Source organism: Anopheles ziemanni, chromosome X (genome assembly GCF_943734765.1).
Source record: "Anopheles ziemanni chromosome X, idAnoZiCoDA_A2_x.2, whole genome shotgun sequence".
NCBI classification, from domain to species: Eukaryota; Metazoa; Arthropoda; class Insecta; order Diptera; family Culicidae; genus Anopheles; species Anopheles ziemanni.
Window position 1 is genome coordinate 351280 of NC_080707.1, and position 23501 is coordinate 374780.

Consider the following 23501-nt stretch of genomic DNA (forward strand, 5'->3'; position numbering starts at 1 on the left):
TCATTTGGCCTTTGGTTATTTCAAGGATGTACAGAATTTTTGGTTAGTTTGGTAAGCGCGTCGTTTTCCAAGTCCCGGCTTTCGCTTATTGCTTCTTCATACCGCGCTCGAAGTAAAAGTAGAGCACGATGTGCCGGGGGGAATTCGATTTCCACCTGCTGTAAGAATGCCACTGAATGGCACCAAGCTCCCGTTCTTGCTTCTCGTCTCGTCTCCTTAGAAAATTTCTTGTTCTAACTTATTGCTAGTGTCATGTCAATCTTTTGTTTTCTGTTTTCCGGAGCAATTGACTTACACCAAACACCAGCGCCAAATGGTGCCTCGGTCCAGCCAGGTACTCCTGTTGGAGTTTAAGCCAAATATCTTCGCTGTAATGATGTCTTCCCAAAACGTCGCTCGGTCAAATCAACCAAAACTCCCCATGGCACGGTTTGTCGCCGGCAGATCTCGCAAAAGGTGCGAATGCGACGCTATGTGATAACTTTATCTTGCCCTCGCCATTGGGGGCACACATGGTAGAGGTAGCACAACCGCCGCAACCGAAAAGCTCCGGGGAGAAAGCGCGTTAACGTTGTCGTCGTCGTCGTCGTCGTCGTCGTCGTGCGCGACGCGATTACTTTGGCCTTACAGCTTTTCTCATCCTTCGCGCTTCTCTTCGCGGCTGGCTGTGGACAAGTGAGGGAACGAAAAGGAGCTACAGAATACAACAAGGAAAAAAGAGGCCAGAAACACAATTCCAGCTCGCGCCGTCCGTCATAAGTTCGCGTCCCGCGCTCTGGTCCCACATGCGCTCGGGAGCCCGGTGGAAGATCCATGGATGGGATGGGTTGCTGCGTCTCTTCCGTTGCTCCTTTATCGTCTTCGCGTGGATCTCTCTTTCGGTCGGTGTTGGCTGGTGCTGCCGCGATACGTTTCCCCGGTGGTTCGTGGTTCCGTTGGCATGATCCGCATGTGCGCCGCGGATCAGGTTGAGCGAGAATGAGAGAAGAAGGCAGCCACGGGGAACGAATACACGGAAGACAACGGGGTTCGGGCTCGGGAAAGCAAGAAAGAAAGCAGCGCCTTTTTTTCCTTCTTTCGAACACGATAAACTGGCTGTGTGTGTGTGTGTGTGTGTGTGTGTGTGTGCGTAAGAGAGAGAAAGGAAAGCAGGGAGGGAAGTGGCCGGAAAGAGAGAAAGCGAACCCCGATGTGTTTTGAAGCTGACGGTGTGCCAGGCTGCGTTCCATTCGAGTGGCCGTCCGGTTTTGGTATGTTTTGGGGTCCGGTTGGTGGTAAACCCCTGATGCCGCTGGGTACTACAACGGGTTGGCCAGGTCGCTCGGTTAGACATTTACCGATTGCCTCTGCTCGCAGCAGCACGTGCGCCCGTTTGCAGTGCGCCTGGATTCGCAATCACTCGCATCTGCGACTCGCTGTGCCCACTCCGGTGGTGTTGGCAGGGCTCATCACCCTTCTTTCCGAAGCCTCGTCGACCGTAAGTTCAGTGTGTGAGTGCGTTTGCGTGTGCGTGTGCGCGATTGTCTGTGCGCGGGTTGTTGTCTCCAATATTCTGTTTGTTTGTTGAAGGGCAGATAAACTTTAAGCCTTCCAACGGAACCATCTGATCCAACCGACGTAGTTTCCAACCCGGGGGAGGGGAAAACGAGTTTTCCTTCACCTGTGCAGTGTGCTACTGGGAAGCCAGCACCCGCCATTCGCTGCCTGCGTCGCAGCAGTGGTGAAGTGGTGTCCCATTACCTGTAGGTCCCGCGCCAACCACGTGGATCGATTAGTTCGTCGGTTTGTGCGACCAAGGAAAAGGCCAACGTACTTAGAAAGTAACGCAGTGTGCGCGCGTCAAGTGTCCGTCAGTGAATCCGTCAGCGACCAGTTTCCGTCGACGTCAATTTGGGCGCCGATCGGCATTATACGAAAGTGAAAATCGATGAGTTCCGGCTAGTAAGTTAGTTTTGCGCAAACGATCCTTCCGGGACGCTGTCGGCGTCGCTTGCATTGCTGCCGGTTTTATAATCAAGCTGCTGCAAACTGAACGTACAATCAAAACGACACTCAACCGAGCACCAATACCTACGTCCTTCGTCAGGCGCCACCCACGCTATTCGTCGACAGGCGCAACCAAACGTCAGCTGAACGAGCGTGATTCATCAGGAGAATAATTAAGGTATGTATTGGGAGGGGGAGGGGGGGGGACTATGTTCCGGGCCTTCCTGGGAGCGGATGTTGTCTCAAGGAAGAAACTTTCAGAATTCACACTCGAACGTCAAAAGTCCGACTTGCAAAAGTGTCTTCGTATCTTCTGATAGCTGACCCCAAAACTGACCACATGAAACGGACCAACTGGTGAACTGCTCTTCCTTCTCTTCGGCTGAAATATAATACTGCTTTACAGGCGCACACCCTTTGGCCGTTTAGTGCGGAGGATGCAGAGGGCGCCCTTCTTCCGTGCCGTGCAAAAGAATGCGGTCTGGGACTGGTGTGAACCCTGCTAAAGTATGTCGCCGCGAGGGCAGGTTCTGCCAGTCGAAATAAGTCGAGAGAATGGAGCAGAGAACCAACGACGGCCGCACCCCTTGGGCTAAACCCCAAAAGAGGATTGCGTGCATCAAGAAGCTCGTGCTGCTTTCGAGATGTTGCGGTAGGAGCAACAGGTGTAAGCGACCGGTGTCGGGAAGCAGCGATAAGAAGAACTGGCGTACTGGTTTGCTGGCACACACATGTAGAATGTAGAATGGGGTCTAGAACGAAAGTAGCCTGTAATGGGTGCATACGTAGGGGTTGTTCGTAGTTTGGTACGGCCTCGTTACGCTCTCGGAATTCGGAGGGCTTACCGAGGTAGCTCTCACTCAGTGCTGCAAGTTTGTTGTTGCCTGGCACGGGAAAGCTTTCCCCGCCGTTCGGGGTGCTCTAAATCCGGATTTCGCCGTAATCTCCACGCTCGGCTCGGTGGCTCAGCGGTTTCTTGGGAGTTTGGAATGTTGCTCAGTTCCGCGTCGTTCCAACGTCGCCATGACACATTCCCCCCCCCTCCCCCCCCCCTCCCCCTCCCCAACCAGCACCCATATATGATACCGCGGTGGGCCACTGACCGTAAGGGAGCCTGTTCCCTGACGGCACAATTTCGAGCGTTCGTCTGCCCACTTCCTGCCGCACGTACGTATGTATGCGCCCGCCCGGCGAGCAACGAGGTCATGCGCGCCATTGCGCACGTGGCTCGGGAACGTGTGTTCAAGATGGATTTGAAAAATGCAATCCCGCAATGCTGCACAGTGTGCGCGCCGGGAAATCCATCTTCGCACTCGTCGCGCCGACGTTCGCCAAACGGGCAAGCAATCGGCAGATTGGCTTTCCATCGGCCGCCGGAACCTGACCGGAATCAGCTCATCAGATGGTGGCGATGGTGATACGGCAAACCAGCAGACGGTTGAGAAAATAGTACGCGTTCGCGCGCGCACGAGCCCACCGAAATGGGGTTGGTGAAACAAAGCTCATTCTTTCGATCTTCACTTTTCTCTCCCGGGGTTGCATCCTTTCTCGCTCGTTTGCTCTCTCCTGCCCCGGCACCTTTCCCTCGGTATACATATGTACGTACTGCGATGTATATAAGTCAACGTCTCCGCCATTCGCTCGCCGGTCCCGTTCGCGCCTCATCCGCGCTTTCTGGCGTCTTCTGGGCAGTCGACATGGGCTCCGCTGGTGGAGCCCTTGCTGGACCGCTTCCCTTCGGCCGCTCGTTCTCACACTCACCGACACAACGCCATTCGGGGGCCCCAGCCGCGGTAGCTGACAAGGCGGCAGCAATTTTCGCTCGCCTATATGCTACAGATACGCCTTTTTTCCTTTTTTTCCTTTTCGTTGCCTTCTTCATCCCACCGCCATCAATCCTCCCTTAACCAGGGGGCCCCGGTGTCGGCGAAATCGGTCAGCAGCAGGTGATGAACGCGCGGCGGTGCGGCTACAAAGTTTTGATTCGATGAATCGCTAATATCGGGGTTAATATCGGCCCCGGCGCGGGTTCCGGGCGGACGACGCGCGCGGACTCATCGCCTGCCAAGCATGTTTAATTCATATCATTTCTTCGTGCCCGGGTTTTGGATTTGTCGAAGTGCCCGAGCAAGTGAAACGCGGAATAGCGGAAATGTCCGATGCGGGCACATAGCGGAACAGCTACGACCCTTCCGGAGACGATCAGTTTATTATCTGCGTGGATTACTGTCGCTTTCTGCAAGCTTCCCAGAAAATCACTGTCGGGGAATGTGTTCTCTATTTTTAAGGGCAGCATGTTCGTTACTTCGTCGATAATTTGTTGGGAGACGCTTTGCTACGGTATCTTGCACATTGGGCATGGTCGTTGAAAACCTGCTACAGCCACAGTAGGATATTGATTAGCTGTGGTGTATTTGAGTAGGAGAAAAACAACTTCTGTTTTCACACAATTAGCAGAAAAATGGAGGCGTAGCTACCGATAAAGAGAAGGATCGCGTGAAACGCGACCGGAGCGGCGCGCGGTGAAATCTATCATACTTTACTATGCTTTCACCGATTATTTCGCTCCCCCACAGCCCACCGAACAACGTTTCCCAATGTCTTCCTCCTGAGGTTCCCAGTGACTGCCGAAGCGTGTCACGAGAAAATCTCCGCTGCTGGAAAAACCAAATGAATGGTCTCGAGCAACCTCCGGTACGCTACCGGGTGAAAACCCCACCCGATAACGATACACTGAACGTTATTAGCTGTCATTATCCGAAAACGGCTCCGCTGTAACGCACCGCCAGCTCGATGGGGCTCGCGAACTAGCCGCAAACTACCAGCCGACTAAAGGGTAGAGTTTCTCTCGGTGGCCCCGTTATAAACGTCACACAGTTTTCGCCTCATTGACGTTTGCAGTGCTTGTTTGCCGACTGCAGTAGGCGATGGTAGCTACGTACTGTGGCGTGGTCCATCAGATGGTCCTTAAAATAATTCATCTGGGAAATATCTTGCAAGTTGCGACGTAGAACATCGGATGTGAGTTATTTTACGAGCTGTGGAGGTCTCTGGGGTGTGAGTCGTAGTATGCTGACGATGTAGCATAGCGCATGTAGAGCGGTGGGTAGTGCTCCGGATGAACTATTTGATAGATCCTACATCGCTGAGTTGGACATCAATTTGACAGTACGCCAACTACGGGTAAGCTCCGTTTCAAATCAGAAGAGTACTCCGTTGAGGAATTGTGTGGCTACCGGATTGAACCCAGCATACACCGTTGGTGTTTGCTTACCTTCGCTTCTTTTGGTTTTTTTAGTGTGGATTCATAAATCCAGGTGCTTGCCTTCAACGCAGATAGTTCTAACACATATCATCCAAACGTAATGTAATCCTCCTCCCTCGTATTTTGATGATGTTGAAAACTCCAACTTCCGACAATCATTTTTTATAGGTTGTCGGTAGCAATCCGAAGGATTTATTACTCAGAAGACTAATACCCAGTACTGTTAATGATGCTGTTCTTATTATCTTCGATTCATCACACTTCGAATGAGGTACGGCTCATGCTTTCGGGAACACCCTATAGCAAGTGAGGGCTACTGCTGCTCAGAGCCAGATCCATTGCACCGGGGCCGTATCGCTGTGTTTTCGTCTTCAGCTTGACCGTAATTCACTCGGAGGCCGGGTAGAGATCACTCACTAATTAAAAATCCATTAAGTTGATGATCGGCTACGCTTGCTGTAGGTCGCAATTCGCGCGCGCGCTCGGTCGCATCCACACCCATACAAACCGCCGTCCACGGGAGCAGGGCCTGCCACGGTAAAAGCACCACTCCGAGATTCCAACCACGGCCACGCAGCTTCCTTAGCTGCCGACTGCGGTGCGCTCACGGAAGATCCCCGGATCGGCCGGTTTTGCCGATTTGACATCGCGCCGCATTCCAGGGCTAGGTGCGGCGAGTCCAAAGAGGGAAAGAAAACCAAAATAAAAGGAAAAAAGAAATAAATAAACCTGCTGCTCCTGCCCGGTCCCCCGGGGGCGGCGACGGACGAGGGAACGAGCTGGAACGCCAGGGCAGAAGGCAGAAAAAAACTTTCTTTTTCTCATAATGCCCTCTTTTCCCGGGCTCTTCGCACGAGAGCTCGGAGCCCCGTTTCCGCTTTCGCTTTATGCTGCTTCCCGCCGTCGCCCACCGGACAACGGAACCACCAGTGGAGAAAAGCACATACCATGCGCGGGCAGGATTCTCACATTGTCAATTTACTGTTTTCAACCATATTAGTTTGTGCTAAACTGTGCAAGCAGCGGGCTGCCTAACGGGCTTTGCGGTCGGGAAAACAAAACACTACAGCTGCTACGGTCGCCCTCTCAGATCAGACAGGTTGCTTGCTGTCGCCCTCGAGCCTCGAGCCCGATACGCGCAGTACCCCGGGGTAACGTTGGTTTGATAAATGGTAATTTCTGTATCAACTAGACAATTTCCACATTTTTTTGTTTTCACACCACTAGTCCGCTGCTCAAGTTCTCACGAGTCTCTTGCCCCGGATTGCACGAAGCTGGAACCATTGGAATGCTGGTGTTGGTGACGGTGATTCACGCGCTGCGTGTTAATAATAATGCGGCTAATTTAGTTTCATCCCGCTACGGCTGCTGTCCAAGTATCGGCACTGGTTGCAACGTTCTCATTCCCATATTACCCGGTTGATCATTCATCATGTCTCGTCCAGTTGGTGGCGAGGAGAAACTCTGGAAATTCCTGCTTAGGAGCAATCCCGGACACCACGCTACGAAGCGAGTGTTCCGGTGTACAGTGGCCGGACTTCGGGGGCACGGGCACCGGTGGAAAGTGAAACTTTACCGCCTTGGGAATCGTAATGGCGAGCTCCGGGGCCAGCGCTGTTTTGCAACACGAATCGAAAATCAGTGTGCTTATTTTTCGGTTTTGTTTTCGATGTTGTGTGTGTGGCTTGCGATGGAGTACGGGAGATAAGTTGCACCGTTACATTGTGTTGCAACCTGCACCAGCATATGCGTCCGGTATCAGTGGAGTAGAGTACACTTTCGTTCCTTGCAACTGGACGTTGCTCCACTAACACTGAAAATTATGAGCCACATTTTAGCCGCGGCTACAATGTTTGGAGTATTGCTGCCTCAAAACCGTGCTGACTTTCACCACCAGCGTTGAATTGTAGCAATCAAAAGTCGCAAGCTAGTGCGCTTCGATCGCGCGCCAGATGAAGCGACTTATATGAAATAGATTTGAAGATCGACCATTCGATTCTATCGATTCTCGTAAAGCGAATATGAAACCACTAATCTTAGCGGTCGATTTTAACAGTTTGTCTGAGCCTCTCTCAACCGCTTAGGCACATATACCTGGCCTCAGTCGAAGCAAGAGTCACCCAAATGGTTAGTCTGCTGAATCTGTCGGCCATCCGAGCGTGTTGAGTATTTAAAAAAAAGAAAGCTTCCGGCATGCCTTTCTGTCCCGTTAGGCGACTCCGACAAGACGCTAACTGTCCACCGAAGCGTTCTGGCGGAGGCCATTCGGTTGTGATGGATGTAAATCACCGCTTTTCGACGACACTAGAAAGTCGTACGGCTGAGGGTTGAGCCCGAGCGGAGGCTCATAACATGATTAACGAGGTTGCCAGCACTGCGAAGCTTCAGCATTCAGGTGTTGCTACAAATGACTCTAAGGCTGCTGGTGAAGCTGGGGCCATCTAATTTTAACGTTGCAAGAAGTCAAATGTATGGCGACGAAACTGTATCACGTTCCATTTATTGAATCTATTTATGACTGACGATTTGGACGAATATGCTGCGTCGATTCTTTCATGAGTCGTCTGGCTGGTTCGAGTGGACAGCAATGGTAACCTGTTTTACTGTCCTAGTTTAAAATTTGACGCGTATCTTATCATCATGTAAGCAGCCGAATAAAATGGTATACATTACACCACTTGCTTAGTCATTACCGTGTGCGCAGCTCAATTTCAATTCCAAGGGGTCCAAGTGAAAGTGACTTCAAGAAGAAACAACCAGCCGTGGGATGTAGCGAAATAATTTAACTTCTCTCCCATGTTCTGCCTATTAATGTCTTCATGTTCATGTTTATTTCCATTTTTTTATCAGGTTCTCCAGACCAGTGCGATAGCGTTACTGCAGCGTGCACATCTGGCATCGACCCGTACACACAGAAACAGCTCCAGCCATGTGGAGCTACGGCAGGGGGCCTAGCCAGTCCAGGGCCCAGCGGATTGTTCTGATCGCACTCTGTTACCTGGTAAGTCTTGATAAGAAGAATGTCTAAGAAGCAACAGTGGATCCTCTTCCCTGAGATAGCTTTACGATAGCTAGCTGTTGAAAGTTGTAGCCTGGAAGACGAACTACGCGCACAAGAAATGGCTCGATAAAACAACACCGAGGATATTCTGAAATAGCTCTCCCAGCGAAATACGCCAGCTCATGCTAATTTCATAATATTTCCCATCCGGCGAACCTCCAAATTATGTGGCGTTGCTTTCGTTTGTTTCCCCATCACAATGTTCGCTCGTGTTTCTTCCTCGCTTCCACTTTCCAGTCTTCTCAGCCACAAACGAAAGTCCTTCACCCACCATACCTACGCCCCCATATTGGTGGCAATTGGGGCGCGCAACACAATGAAGAAATAAATAAAAACACGCTACATCCCGATAATGACATGTTTGGTCAACTCGGAATGCCTTCTTTACCTTTCGGTCGGTACGTTCATCCGCTGCCTGGCGTTACTGACTTTCATCTCTCCGTTCTGCTCCGGTGAATGGAGAGCTATTCCAGGCCCTATGTGTGCTAGACGGTTCAAAAAATGGACGTGCATTAAAATGCGGTCGAGGTCAATGCGTTGGCACGTTTGCCACGGCTCACGTGCTCATTGAAAAGGCTGGCGAATAGCTACAATCATATCAACGGAAATGATAGAACAGGTTTCAGAAGGGAAGATGTTTGAAATTTCAGTTGGTGAGCTTCAATTCAGGGTGTCCGATCAAAGTTCCTGTTGAACACTGAACAGAGCTTTATTTTACATTGTTATTGGCGTAACGTGTTCCAATGAGTTCAGTTAAAAATAAACATTTCTAACGCTGCCTCCTGTTTCAGATTCGTCTAGCTGCACCGACGAACGAAATATGGCCAGTGGAACGTCCGGATGGAATGCCTTCGATAACGGCATTGGAGGTGATGTGTGGTAAAGATCATATGGATGTGCATCTATCCTTTTCGGCTCCATTTGAAGGCATTGTAAGCTCTAAAGGTAAATGATTAACCGGTGGCATAAACTTGACATCAAGCGCACGCAAGTTCTAACCTGGCGTATTTGCACCCTTCCCTAGGGCAACACAGTGACCCGCGATGCATCTACGTGCCGCCGTCAACGGGGAAGACGTTTTTCACGTTCCGCATTTCGTACTCACGGTGCGGTACGAAACCTGATCTAAACGGACAGTTCTACGAAAACACGGTCGTGGTGCAGTATGACAAGGACCTGCTCGAGGTGTGGGACGAGGCAAAGCGGTTGCGTTGTGAGTGGTTCAACGATTACGAGAAGACTGCCTCCAAGCCGCCGATGGTCATAGCCGATCTTGACGTTATACAGCTAGACTTCCGCGGTAAGATTATGATGCTAAGTTGGTATACTGTTGGTTTGGTGTTAATTTGTCTATACTTTTCACCCCCATGTCTAGGAGACAATGTGGATTGCTGGATGGAGATTCAACAAGGTAAAGGACCATGGGCGCCAGCAGTGAGCGGCATCGTGCCGCTCGGCTCAACAATGACGCTGGTGGTTGCGATTAACGATTTTCGCGGTGAGTTCGATATGCGTGTGAAGTCGTGCGTTGCCTCTGACGGTGCCGGGCACGTGATAAAGCTTTCGGACGAGTACGGGTGCGTGCTGCGCCCGAAGATGATTTCCCGCTTCCTTAAGGCACGTGCACCCGATGATAAGGCGTCCGTCATCACGTATGCGTTTTTCCACGCGTTCAAGTTCCCGGATGCTCTAAGCGTGCACATCAAGTGCAAGGTGGAGATCTGCCGTCACGGTTGCCTCGATCACTGCCAGCACAGTGGGGTGCCGGTCGGAGGAGCTCCGGGCGGTTTGCCGGCCGGTGGCCTCAAACAGAACGATCTGCTCGAGCGTAAGGACACGCTGGTGAACCAGAACAGCAACGACATATTGGCTGATTCGGCCGAAGCTGAAATTGATTCCGGAATGAACGCACAAGACGTGTACTATGATGATATTATTCACACCGAGAAGCATCTCAACCAGTACCGAAAGCCGGCACCAGGGCCTGGACCCGGACCAATGGTACAGAAGAAGAAGGATGGCTACCTGCAGTTCCATCATCAAGGGCGCGAACCGATGGACGATATCGAGTCGCTGTTCCTAAGTGACCACTCGACCATGTCGGCGGAGATGATGAAAAAGTCACAGTCGCAACCGATGATGCATGGTCCGCCACCCGGTATGCCGGGCATGCCGGGCATGCCAGGCGTAGGGATGGGCCCGGGCAAATATCCACCCCAGCAGCAACAGCTCAGCTCAAAGCCAATGCCCGGCCCTGGCACGCCGATGGAGGATGACAAGTTCCCGCACGGACCGCGCCAAATGGACGCCGAAAAGCGTATGGGACTGCCGGCGGTGGCTGGACCACGCTCGCTCAACCTCGACGCGGAAGATGTGCAAAACCAGAGCTACTACACCTCGACGGGAGGCTCGCACGTGCGTCAGCGGCGCTCGGTACGCGTGGTCGATCGTGCGGCCCGTTCGGCGGACATCGGCGTGAGCGGTATCTATGAGGTGATTTCGGAGGCAGATTTGGCCTTCAATCCCGACAGCAAGCAGGAGGCGGTCACCGTGTTCCAGGGCAAGATTACCGAGGAGGTTGTGTACGGTATCTGCATGCCAGTGCCGGGCTTCAGCATTCTCTTTATTCTGGTCATCTCGGCGACAATCATTTCCGCGCTTATTGCCGGCTCGCTGCTGTACAGATACCAGCTGCAGAAGGAGATGATCGCTAACCGATCGGCAAGCCACAACGCACCGATGAACTCGATTGCAACCTGGATGACGTTGCGTTTGTTCCGCTCCCGGCACAGCGCTTCCGTTGTTGGTGGTGCTGCTGTGCGCCCGATGGACCTTAACGCTAGTAACCAGTGAGATTGTGGAGTAAGTGTACCGCTACCGTGCTCACCGTTTCCTTATGTTCCAGTCGTAGAAATAACCTATGTCCTACTTTATGAGCATCAAGCATGATCATACTCATATCAATGAATATTTATCTAAAGAGTCTCCCTGTGTCTCACGTTCGTCATCCTATTTATTCTATTCGTACTTCGTCATGAAATTGTCTTCATTAAACCTCACGGAGCGTTCTAAGGTTAGCTGTCGTACAGCTTTTTTCTTTCTCAATCCACACATACACACACACACACATTTCTTTTCCTCGGGTTTATTGCAATATTCTTTAATCAATAATTAATCAATCGAGAATGAGGAAACCATGGTCGGACGAGAGCAGTCTGACGGGATAAGCGAAGACGAGAGGATAAGCAATTATACTGTAGCGATTTTGTTATAAGCTAGGGTGGTAGTTTAAATTACTTTTGGTGTGCGTGTTTACTAGTGTCTCGAATGAATGTCTAAGATCTTTATGGTACCCGGTGATTATTGTTATAATTCAGCACTTAAATGTTATTATCGAAACTGTTTGCTAAAGTTGTTCTGCGCTATAGTTATCGACGGTACCCGTTTGCAGTTTCGTTTCGCGAAACTAACAAAGATTAAACTAAATCCGTTTTAGAGTTTACTTATTTAATCTAAATACCTAGCAAAAAGGCATACTGTGTGCATACTAGTAGATGCACTGTACGCGCCAATCGTAGGCGGCGGAGGGCCCTGGTGACGACGCGCTGTACACCGGCTCGTTTGTTTTTCCGAGGCCTTTCAAGCCCAGGAGCGGACTGACATCAAATCTTGGTAATAATGGTATCAACAATGACTTTAGTCCACGATCCATTGCAGGATCTCGTAGAACAGTAAACAATACTGCTAGATAGGTGAATGAGATCAAAATCGGAATAATGCTCAATTTATTACTTATCAGTAGGTACGCGGCGTACGCGTTGTAATGTATTTATTTATTGAAAATTGCTCCGCTAGTTGATACTCCTCCGTGCAATGTTAATATTTGTTGACTGGATGTATATTGAATTAGACTCATTTACTGCAAGGATAGTGTACTGTACTGTACGACTATCAACTGGTGGAACAAATAAAATCATCACTATACATATAATGGCGATCGTTTTCCTGCGTAATTAATTGAACACTATGTAGAACGTAAAAAATAATTATAAAAGCGACATAACGATGTTTTATAACGGTTTTTATTACTTCAAAATTTAAAAAGAAGAAAAGCCAATAGCAAACAATATCGTACGCAACTTAAGAATTGTAAATGGAAAGCAGTCTTCTGTGAAATTTGTTGCCGATGTTAGAGCCCTTCACCGGCAATACACTCATAGTATGTTGTACCGAGATTGGAGTCTGGTTGGTACCGGGCCCTGCCACTCTCTCGTATGCAAGAAAATGTTGTATGCTAAGACCATATTGTAGCATAGAATGTTGTACTTTCCTTTTCCCAGTGCCTTTTGCGTTCTCTTTCGCTCCACTCTAACGTATGTTGGGCACGCATATCCATAGCTCTGTATTCTCGCTCGAATCGATCAAGAAGCGCTTGCCACATAGAAGACGGCCATAAACACTGCAGTGGTAGTGAACCACGATTTGTGGAAGGACTGCTGCAGTTCAGATGCACTTTTAGAAAAAGCATGCAATGCGTCAGAAAGTACACCATGATACGAAGAGGGAACCAAATGTATTTCTATTCTTATATTGTATGGCGTTTTTTCAAATGTTTAAAAAACAAAATCTTTTATCGCGATCGCTGTAGAACCACTGATGGATGTTGTTGCGTTTCGTCAGGGCCAGCCATCGTGTCTTTACCGGTCACGGACCGTTTGGTCGCCAGAACCGCGACAAAGCACCAAAAATAATAATCTACACACACACTCACGCGCGCGCCAGCTCCTTGGCGACCAAATCCCTCCCGCAAATCGTTCCACCCTTCGCGGCCGACCACGGGGGGTTTTCCCCGGCAGAACACACGTTCGGGCGAGCATCATCTCTTCTCGCGGGCAGCCAACATATCGCTCTCATTCGCGACACTTGTGTGTGTGTGTGTGTGTGTACCGATGTCGGCTCGGTTGCGCCACTAGAGCTGGCTGCCTGCCTTGCCGTTGGTTTCCGAAATACACTCCGAAACATTTCGATCGCGCACGCCGTCGGTGCGGACCAGTTTTCCAACAGCGCGCGCCAGCGAGCGGAATTAACTAGGTGTGGGTTAGTTTTTCGGGGGTGGCGCTCGGTATTGTGTTTTGTTTTTCTTTTTCCTTTTCTTCTTTCTTTCTATGTCATGTTTTTCGCTAACTCGTGCTCAGTGTTTTGTGTGTGTTGTTTCGTGGCGCGGACGGAACGAGAACCATCATGCAACCCTTTTCTTTTTCGCTGACAGTAAATCAAGTCAGGATCGTGCCAGGAAGCGCCAGGAAAAATCCGATCATTCGGAAATGGCGCACCGAAATTCGCCCATCAAACTGCCATCAATCAACTGGAACACAATGAGCATTGTTCGGTGTTCCCCACGCGTTACACCACACCGTTTTCCCACCCTCCCACCCATGCGCCCGACTGCATGCCATGCGTGTGTTTCGTGACACATTGTGCGCGCTTGTTTGTAGAGGTGTGTGTGTGTGTATTTTTTTAAAGTTGTCTTCCGCCCCCGCCCGTTCTGTTCCGGAGGCAGTAGAATCAATAGCGATACCAATTGACTCCCACTTCCCGCTAAGTAAAAGCAAAGGGATTCCACCGTCGATCGTCACGCGGAGTCTGGTTAACGATCCCCGGTTCCCTCTGGGCCAGACGAGCCATATGGTGCGCAACCTTTTTTTTCCAGAGCACACCGGGAACATTGCGTGCAGCTGACGGTGCCCTTCTTCGGGCCTGTCTACAATACAACGCACGATTAGTCTCGCAGGCACCCTCAACCCCTGTTCGATCGAGTGTCATCCCGAGCCCGTGAAATTCCAGCCACATGCGTATGTGTTTGTGCTTTTATGTATGCACATTCCCCTGCACTCGGGATCGATCCCCGGAGATGCAGCGTGTGTCACAGCTCACGGTTTGTGATCAATTACGTTTGTGACTTATCCTACTCCATCGTGACGCATCGTGCACGCTCGCCTGTTTTCCTTCTACCTGTGCCTGCTTCTCGGCACGGTGGCCGTAAAAATAGACCTCCGAGTAGAGGGGAAAAACAAAAAAAAAAAGAAAATGTCTATAAACGGTTGGAAAACCCGTCCTTGCCTCGTTCGCCAGAAAAACTTCGCTAACGCATCGCACGCGTTAGGCGTTTGTGCTTGCTTTCGTTCCATTAGATATTAGTTTGCGCTTCCTACGGGGCTCGTCCACGCACGCTCTGGGCGGAGGAAAACAGTCGTGCTTCAAAACTGCGCTGCGTGGCGACACCGCGGAGACGATCGATGTCGGGAAGTTCGGGAAAAATAGTGGAAATTGCATATCGGAGCTTCGAGCACTGGTTCACGTTGAATAATACGCAGCTGTCCATGTGTTTGCTAACAGTGCGCCAATTGGCCAGTCTTGGAGAGGACATCATTTTGCAGCAATGGCGGAACTAAAGTTGCACGGGTGTGTATTTTTTTAACGGCTGGCATTGACGAAAGACATCACAAGGCCCAGTGTGTGTGCGAGTGTGAGAACGAAGAGAAGCGCAGTGTAGAAAGAGATCGTGGCGTGATCGAGTCGTGAGTCGCAAGTCATGAAGCTGTGGAAGTCGAAGAAGAGTGGCGGTGCCGCTTCCGGTGCCGCCGGGACCACCTCGACGAGCTGCGTGCCGGGCTCGGGCAGCACGAAAGGCGCTGGCATTCTCGCGAAAACGTGCAAATTCAACAGCAGCAGCACGCACAGCGGCGGCAGCGCCGGAAATGGCAGCAGCCTGGACGATAGCAGCGCAGAGACATCCTTCATCAACCAGGGGTCGGCGGGAGGTCCGGGCGAGCTGAACGGCGGAACTGGAGTGCCGGTGGCCATGGTGCAGCACTCATCCGGAAACATATTTGCGAGTAAGTGAGCCGCTAGCAATTACTTTGCATTGCATTACAATTACCAACAAAACTTGTATAAAACATGACTTTATTTTGTCGATTTAAGATTAAAAGACTTTTAAACTAAAAGGTTGGATCGTCGGGACTAAGATATGCACTAGAAAATATGTTTGTTTAAAAAGGGAATAATTACTCTGAATCAACTGTCGTCAGTTTTTCCTCGCTTATGCTTCCTGCGTGAGGTGAGGTGTTGAGGTTTTGGAAATTTAAAAAGTAAAAACAACAATGCCACAATTTTGCTTGGATCTCACTCATTACTAAACCCTTTTATTTTTACACCGATTGAAAAACGCAGCAAACCGTCGAATGGTTATTGAGATGGGACTTGATTTTCGTTGAATCAGAATGTATTGTGTAATGAGGCGAGCTCACGAGGTTGATTCATGGATGACGCGGATTTTTGCGCGTTAAGTGGATGTATTTTAGAGCCGTGTTGGTTTTTGGCCGTCGGGTGTCGGAGGCTGACGCATAGGACACTCGTCTCGCCGGTGTTCGACTGTGTTTCGGGAGGAAAACTTCGAGGAAGTAGCACATGACGCGGAAGCACGGGTTTGTTTGCATTTGCCAACGTTTTCGTGTTTTTGTTTTTGCCGACGGAGCGATCAGCGTTGGTTTGGCAACATGGTACCGGAAAAGCGTGCACGTCGTGAATGACAAGAAGTGGAAAAGAAAAGTGTAAAAGTCCGTGCGTAGTGTGGTTATATTTTTCACCGATTTGTTTTGTTTGCCTCCTCAGCGAGTCCAATGCTCCGGAAGAGTCCACACACCAGGGGAAAATGGTAAACTTGGCACAGTTCCATAGGCGCGACCCGAACTACCCGATGGCTCCAGTGGTGCCGGCCGTTCTCGCCTCGATGTCGCCGAAAACTGCTGGCATGCCATTCGGACTGGCCCTTTTTTTTTGCTGCCTGCATATCGTCGGGCGAGCGGGTTTTACGGCTCAGATGAATTACAATTTTGGAACGCCATGCGAAGGAACAGCGACTCGCGACTTGCAGGAAAAGGCTTACGTCCCGTTCCACGGGGTGGTGAATTCGAAAGGGGTACTTCATTCGGCTGATCCGTATTAGTTATTATAATAAGGGCTATTTTCGAGATGAAACCATCGGCTGTCGAGTGTATGCCCATCCTCCAACGCACGCAGTACGCCGAGTACACCCTCGGAGCAGGCGAAGACATCTTCGTTTTGCAAGTGCGTGGGTTGCAGCTTGCCTCACATTTTGTTTTTTTTCACATTTCACGACGGGGTGGCTGGAGACATCAAGAACGTACCCATCCATCCGGTCATGCGAGGGTCGCTCGGTCAGCGCACTCTCATCAATCATTGATCTGAAGATAGGCCACATACCGAACGGCGATGACCAAACGGAAACGGGTTAAAGCCGGCCCCCGTTTTTTTCTTTCTTATCATGCAAGGGGAAACGACTGGTGCGGGGTGCAATTATGGTGCCAGATAAACTCAGGCTTCTGTTCCAACGCAGACGGAGTTTCGTTTCCATCTTCAATCTCCCAATATATCTCTGCTCCCTTGCGCCAGCAGCCATGGCTTTCTCCTTTTTCCGGAAGAATAATGGAGACGCACTATTGCCTAACCGGTATAAATATAATGTAATTGAAAGTGTCTATTTGTAGGAGATACCACATTTATAACGCAAATAATTTACGATGTTCTCGAACTCGGTGAGTCAAGAACATTCCAAGCGGAGCTACTTGAGTTTTTTACTTCTGTTGTGTCTGTCTGTCTGTCTGTCTGTGCAATGTGGCATGTAACTACATTCGACTCTATGATGCAAACGAGATTGGCTTTAAATTTGGACAAAGTTGGTAATGAAAACAACTTACGGATTATTTATCCTATTAAGATCGAGGAAGAAATTATTGATGTGCCGAGCAGAAGAATTTTCCATATTAAAAAGCGTTTCTCAACTTAATAAAAAATTAAAGGTAGTAGTTATTATATTGATGTGCTAAATATGCATTTCATACACTTTATGCTCACATTTAGAAGAGAAACCATACCGGCAAAGAAATTGGCTTGAAAAGTTTGATTAGAGGTCAAATTGTTAACCAAACCAAATCAAATTATGCTAATCAAAAGACATTTCAACGTAATTGGACGACTGATTCCGAGATTGTACTTATGACTAATTGAAATGATTCTTTCTTTCGCTCTGTTCCGTTTCAGCAAGTGACCGCGCGATGAGTCCCGCTCAGTCGGAAGATTCCGGCCTAGCGGCGGATCGTGGCACTACGTATGCGACCATTTCTATACCACGAGACAACGGACAAATCGGAATCGTGCTAGCGGGTATGAGACATCATGCGGTTTTATTAACGACTGGTTGCAATGTTTGCAACCTGGGATGAATTCGTTCACGCGACAAATGTATTTTATTTCATTTCCAGACCGTAGCGACCTGGCATTTCCCCCAGTGGTGGAGTCCATCAGTGGTCCGGTAGCCGATTTGCTTGCTCCGGGAGATCGCATTCACCAGATTGACGGTATCTCCACGATTGGGCTGACAAATCAGCACATCTTCAGTATCCTGTGCCATGGTGACGGACCGGCCGTGATTGAGATCGAATATTCCTTCCCGGAGTACAGTGAGTTTGTCTAGTTTCCAATGGTATCCCTGGTTGGTCTAGGCTACGATCTAGATTTCATTTTGCTTTCGTCTTTCAATCTTTCCGATTTGCTTTGTTGATCGAACTGAACAGTTTCCCAGAATAGCCTGTGCGTGACGACGAAGATTGCTCAGATTACGGTTGAGCGTGAAAATGGCTGCCTCGGGTTGACGCTGCGGGGTGGAGGCGACTACCCTCTGGTGGTAACGAACGTCCGCATGAATGGGCCCGTGTTCAAGACGGGTCAGATCAAACCAGGCGATCGAGTATTACGCGTCGACAATGTATGTAGTCAAAACCATGAAGGTTTTGGAAATCAATTTATACTAGGAGAGGGGGAGTTTCTAACACGCTTTTCGCCTTTCCGTGAAGATTTCGCTGCTCAATAAGAGCCTTTCGGAGGCGCAGCACATACTGAAGGATGCACACGTTTCGGGCTACACGAACCTCACGATCGAGTACGACGTGTCGGTGATGCAGACGGTCGAGTTGAGCATGGGTCCGCTGCTGCTGGAAATCGAGCGGCCGCTCAATGAGAAGCTCGGCCTCATACTCAGCAACTACTCCAGTGCGGTTAACCTGAACGACATCTACCACAGCAGCTACAAGCTGAACGACGTCCAGCCGGACGGCATCTTCATCGCCAGCATCCTGCCGGCCAGCATCGCCGATCGGTAAGCACAACCGCGGTCGGTGTTCCGGCGGGCCGCTGCCTAAATTCTCCGTATTTTTTCCCACTTAGCTGCGGAGCGCTCACAGTGGGCGATCAGATACTGTCGATCGACGAGATGGTCGTGGATGGTGGCGTGTGCACGCTAGAGGAGGCCAGCACCCTGCTGGATGCTAACTGCGTTAAAGGCTACACCCAGCTGCACATTCTGCCGGCCCATACGTTTGTACGACGCCGTGGTAAGTAAGCATGACGTCGCCAACGGTAAACTAGTGTTGTTAAGAAACCTCATAGTTTCAAAGTTAAGGGTTGTAAGATGCATGAAGTACTAGGATAAGCCATATACGGGACATTGATCTCCACTTCAGATCCACTCGCGCGTTCGATGCGCGATTTTAATTATAACGCAACTCTGCGTCTTCCACCCCGGGGTTACTCTTCGTCACTCTCTTCTACCATTTCCTGTCACACCGTGACGACGACGACGACGATGTGCGCACACAAAAACACGCTTCCAGCGCACACATCAGCGCGTAATAAACCCTCCGAGCACGGTCCCGATCGCTGCTGCTCGAAAAATGATGCATTGCGTCGAGGGTTTGACTTTAGCTGACGTGAATTAGGTTGATTAGAGGGTGTAAACGATCGGCTACGGAGAGCCGCACGCTGTATGAGATGGACTGATTTACTTTTCAGCGTTTTTCGTTCGCCACAACCATCGTGACCTTGCTCGCAACATGGAAATCTCAACTCGCAAGATCAACCCTACATGTGCTGAACATGGGTTAGGGTCAGCCGCAAGTATGGTTGTAATAAAGTTGTATTGTTTCAACACTTCGGCACACCAGGCGTACTTCGGCGTTGTCTTAACGGGGCCTCGCAACATAATAAATGATGGCCGGATGAGAAAATTATGCCCGGGTGTGAGTTGATCCAGAACGGGGCATCAGAGCGCCCGTTTGAAGCAAATGAAAACCCGTTTTCCCCATTAGAATAGAGCACGATTGCCTGGAAAATATGGTGTTGAGTTAAATCAGATGCGTTCTAAACTAGGGCTTAGGAGGGCGCAACATTTGATTGGATGTCTCCGGTACGTCGCGCCAAACGAACGGAAAAAGGGGATTTCTTTCCATTCTGTCATGAAAGTCTGGCGTCTTGAGACGAGTTTGGGCCCTGCGCTTGGCCGGCACGCTCTTCTCGAAACCGAGCGAAAACGCGCGCTTTGCCTTCAGGTTCTTGCCGCAGGAGTCCCTAAGGGTGCCGAAGGATCCCACCCCAATGGGAAGAAGGTGGGAAGAGTTTTATTTTTAGCCTCATTATAATTTGTTTTCTTCCAATGGCGTTGTTTTGCTTCGAACGCCGCCATCATCGTTCGCATCCCGCTGCCGCCGTCGCCGTCGTCGCCGCCACCGCCGTCCTGTAGTAGTTGTGCGTGTGTATGCGTTTTTATTTTCGCTCTTTTGGGCCATTGCGTCCTATTTCCCTCCACTTCCCTGGCTCCATCCATTTATCTGTCGCATATTTACTGCTAGCGTATGCTCGTGTGGGAGTTTAGCTCAGAGAGTGGTCTGCGTTGCCCATGTTTTCCCCATACATCGATCGTCACGCCAGCGAAACCGGGGAAAAACCGTCAGCGGGGGTTTGAGATGGGATGGAGGAGGAGGAGGAGGAGGAGGAGGTGGATGGGGTGCTCTCAACTCCCCACCATCCCGCTCGGGGATGGTTTTATTCAACCCGACATTTTTCCGAGAATCATTGACATTACGCACTAAACAGGCATACACCGATCGGACGCATATGTGACTTTACGAGCCTGAGGACGACTAACGTTCTGAGGGGAGTTGCGTTGGCGATGATCGTGCGCGTCGCGTGACGAAGTGATCACTCAAGCTATACAGCGTGAGGCAGCTGCATCTTAACAGAGAACGCCGACGCCGAGCAATGACACTGAGGCAGGGTACACGCCCAAGAAGCCGCCCAAGAGGTGGGTAATAAATCTGTATTCGAAATAAAATGATGTGCTTAAGAGTGTACGTATACGGGCACCGCACGAAGGGAGGCTGGGACGCGTCGTATAGGTAACGGAAGGGCAGGGTTTTGCCGCGGTGACTTTTCTTTTCTTCGTTGTTTGTTTTGGCTGCTTACCGTGGACTGCTAATTTTATCTTTTCGGCGTGCGCAAATATGAGTGAAGAGATGACAAGGGTTTGGCCAAAAGGGTTTGCGGTTAGTTTTTAGAAGGGGACGGATCGAGCATCGAGGCGAAGACGAAGGGGCTATTGTAAGGAGGAGGTGCAAACGTGACCGTAATTCAAACACTTTTCCTTCCTCTCGTATCGAAATGGAAGAGATCCAGCGTGAATGGGGGCAACAGTGGAAGAAAGCCTGGCTTGCCTGCAACTATTCTTCAACACCATGGTAAATCTCTTATTGTATATCTTGCATTCTTGTTTGTAGTAATACATTGGTTCAATAATCAAAGTTTAGATTAAAACTATTTTAAATTTATTCAAATGATGGAGTGGGCGACCCTGGGTTAGGAAACGATTCATAGATAAACTCATCTCTTCCAAAAGGAATTTCTTACTCGAGCCCTCGTAACGGCTTCAACACGGTCGACTCGCGGAAGAACGTTGCTAGCAACAAACATCGGCGGCTTCTACGCAAGAGTTCACTGCCACAGACCGCTGAGGATGGGCTGCTGCATCCCACGGTCGGTCTATGCAAGATAGAGAAGATTCACATCATCCTGGACTGCTCACAGGGCTCGGGCATATGTCTCGGGCCGAAGACGTCGTGCGGGCGCGGCTTCGTCATCGCCCAGATTCTGCCGGACTCGGTCGCCGAGCGATCGGGTTGCCTGCAGAAGGGCGACCGGATCGTGGCGGTCAACAAGATGTGCAACCTCGATGCAAATGCCGTCCGGCAGATACTGGGCGATTTTGGTCCGGTGACGGCCGCCAACCTGTACCACAATCAACCGCAGACTTCCAACTGGGTGGAGCTGGAGATTGAGTTCGATATGGCTGACGCGGTCGTGCCGTCGAGTGGCGTCTTCAACATCAAGCTGCTGAAGCAGAGCAAGTGTGGCCTCGGCATCACCGTCAACGGGAACGCGCACGGTTCGTTCGTGATTGCTGAGGTGAAACCGGGTAGTGCGGCGCACCGGACGGGCTCGCTGCGTGCTGGCGACCTGCTAATGGCGGTGGACGGTCGCCCACTGCAGCACTACAACCTGGACCTGCTGCTGAAGGAAAGTAAGAACGACTGCATTACGCTCACGGTGAAGCGGAACTCGTTGCCAGATTTCCTGTTTGACGCGCAACCGAAACCAAGCGCCATCTATGGCACGGTTGAGGATGTCGGCGCAGCCTTCGGCTACGGAAACAGGTGAGTTGAGTATAGTGTTGTGAGTATCAGGTACATTTGAATTGCGATCTCATGTCCTTAAAGCTATGCGGATGCGTCGATACTGCGGATGAACAACTCGGACTCGTACCAGCTTGACGAGCAACTGCGTCGCCCTGTGTGGAGCAACACCGGTTCCTACGAGGCGCCTGGTACGAGTCAAAGCACTGGTACGCTGAAGGCACCCAGCACACAGGGCGGTAGTACAGAGCACCTGCCACTGCCACCGGCACATATGCTCAGCAACGACGGGGAGCCGGGCGAAGGCGAACGCTACGACGACATCATGCACTACAAGATGGCATCGATGAACATAAGCAACACGAACTACGTCGGATTCGGCTCGAGCGGATCCGTGGACCAACATCAGCAGGCCACATCGACGCCCCGCGACGAGTCCCAGCAGGCGATTCACATGCCACAGCAACAGCAGAAGCATCAGCGAGTGTTTAGCGTGCGTCTAGAGCCCAACGGTGGCCCACTTGGGATTACCCTTGCCGCAAGCGAAGATCTGCAGAAACCGATCAAGATCAGTGCCCTCACGGAGGGTGGAATCGCGTACAACACCGGCCAGCTCAAGGTGGGCGACTGTCTGCTAGCCATCAATGGCGAGAGTATCGCCGGTGTACCACTAACCACAGCCACCAAGCTGCTGCAGAAGTTCGAGAACGTTGTCGACCTGCAGATAGCCCGCACGGAGCCGCTAACGGGCATGCAGACCGAGCCCGGCCAGTCCCAGACAGCCGTGTACGCGGCCGTTCAGCGCAGACCACGCAGCCCATCGGTCGGCAACGATGTGGCATCCAACAACTCGTTTGGTGCCGGTTCGGGCAACTACCGGACGCTTCACGTGACGCTGTTTAAGGATCGTGTGTACGACGACTACGGGTTCTCGGTATCGGACGGCCTGTACGAGCGGGGCGTCTACATCAATCGCATACGATCCGGTGGCCCGGCGGACCTGGCTGGACTCCTCAAACCATTCGATCGCATCGTGCAGGTACACGTTGACTGGTAATCACCAACTAACACTCCGTTACACTCCTGTTCTATCTGTTTTGCAGGTAAATGGAACCAAAACTCAAGATTTTGACTGCTGCCTAACCGTGCCTCTGATAGCAGCTGCTGGCGACAAGATAGAGTTGGTCCTGCAGCGCCCACTGTCGGAGTAGTGGATAGTACTTAATACCTGGCATCGTCCGGCGATTGCCTGGCAGCACCACGTACACGCCAGTTCCATTAACGGTCATTATTCCGCCCGCTACCTATATATCTCTCTCTAATCATATCTCCACTTCACTAAACATTCAACTACCCCTCTACTACTGCTTATTTATTTGCATCCTGTTTTTCTTTTCATTAGTCAATACTAACGGTTTAGAGTACGACTTTGTTCATAACATCATGCGAATGTTTCTCGCTCGGGAAATGTGCCTCTATTTCACAATAAACAATTCTACAACACAAACAACGTGAGGGGTGTTTTCACTATTCTTCTGTGCCGGCACATGGGATCGACGGACTTCCCTCCTGCTGGTTTCGCACCAAT

General features: G+C 50.5%; 2 protein-coding genes across 2 annotated transcripts; both read left to right on the forward strand.

Moving 5' to 3' along the window:
* The first annotated feature begins 8180 nt into the window (after positions 1-8180).
* LOC131290834 (uncharacterized) lies at positions 8181-11165 on the forward strand. The gene is made up of 4 exons (XM_058320016.1): positions 8181-8252; positions 9104-9257; positions 9337-9612; positions 9688-11165. Exons 1-4 carry the CDS (start codon positions 8181-8183, stop codon positions 11163-11165), a joined length of 1980 nt encoding a protein of 659 aa, XP_058175999.1.
* Positions 11166-14904: 3739 nt separating this feature from the next.
* On the forward strand, positions 14905-23124 carry LOC131290833 (glutamate receptor-interacting protein 1). The gene is made up of 9 exons (XM_058320015.1): positions 14905-15208; positions 17436-17558; positions 17657-17854; positions 17969-18159; positions 18248-18549; positions 18618-18784; positions 21121-21934; positions 21998-22952; positions 23017-23124. The coding sequence occupies exons 1-9, from the start codon at positions 14905-14907 to the stop codon at positions 23122-23124; spliced, it is 3162 nt and encodes a 1053-aa protein (XP_058175998.1).
* Positions 23125-23501: the final 377 nt, after the last annotated feature.

Excerpts from the sequence above, each read along its gene's own strand:
- LOC131290833 (XM_058320015.1), top strand. The coding sequence starts at position 14,905 with ATGAAGCTGTGGAAGTCGAAGAAGAGTGGCGGTGCCGCTTCCGGTGCC. Across the intron at positions 15,209-17,435 it reads ATCCGGAAACATATTTGCGA|CAAGTGACCGCGCGATGAGT; the intron begins GTAAGTGAGCCG and ends GTTCCGTTTCAG. Across the intron at positions 22,953-23,016 it reads CATTCGATCGCATCGTGCAG|GTAAATGGAACCAAAACTCA; the intron begins GTACACGTTGAC and ends TCTGTTTTGCAG.
- LOC131290834 (XM_058320016.1), top strand. The coding sequence starts at position 8,181 with ATGTGGAGCTACGGCAGGGGGCCTAGCCAGTCCAGGGCCCAGCGGATT. Across the intron at positions 8,253-9,103 it reads TGATCGCACTCTGTTACCTG|ATTCGTCTAGCTGCACCGAC; the intron begins GTAAGTCTTGAT and ends CTCCTGTTTCAG. Across the intron at positions 9,613-9,687 it reads TATACAGCTAGACTTCCGCG|GAGACAATGTGGATTGCTGG; the intron begins GTAAGATTATGA and ends CCCCATGTCTAG.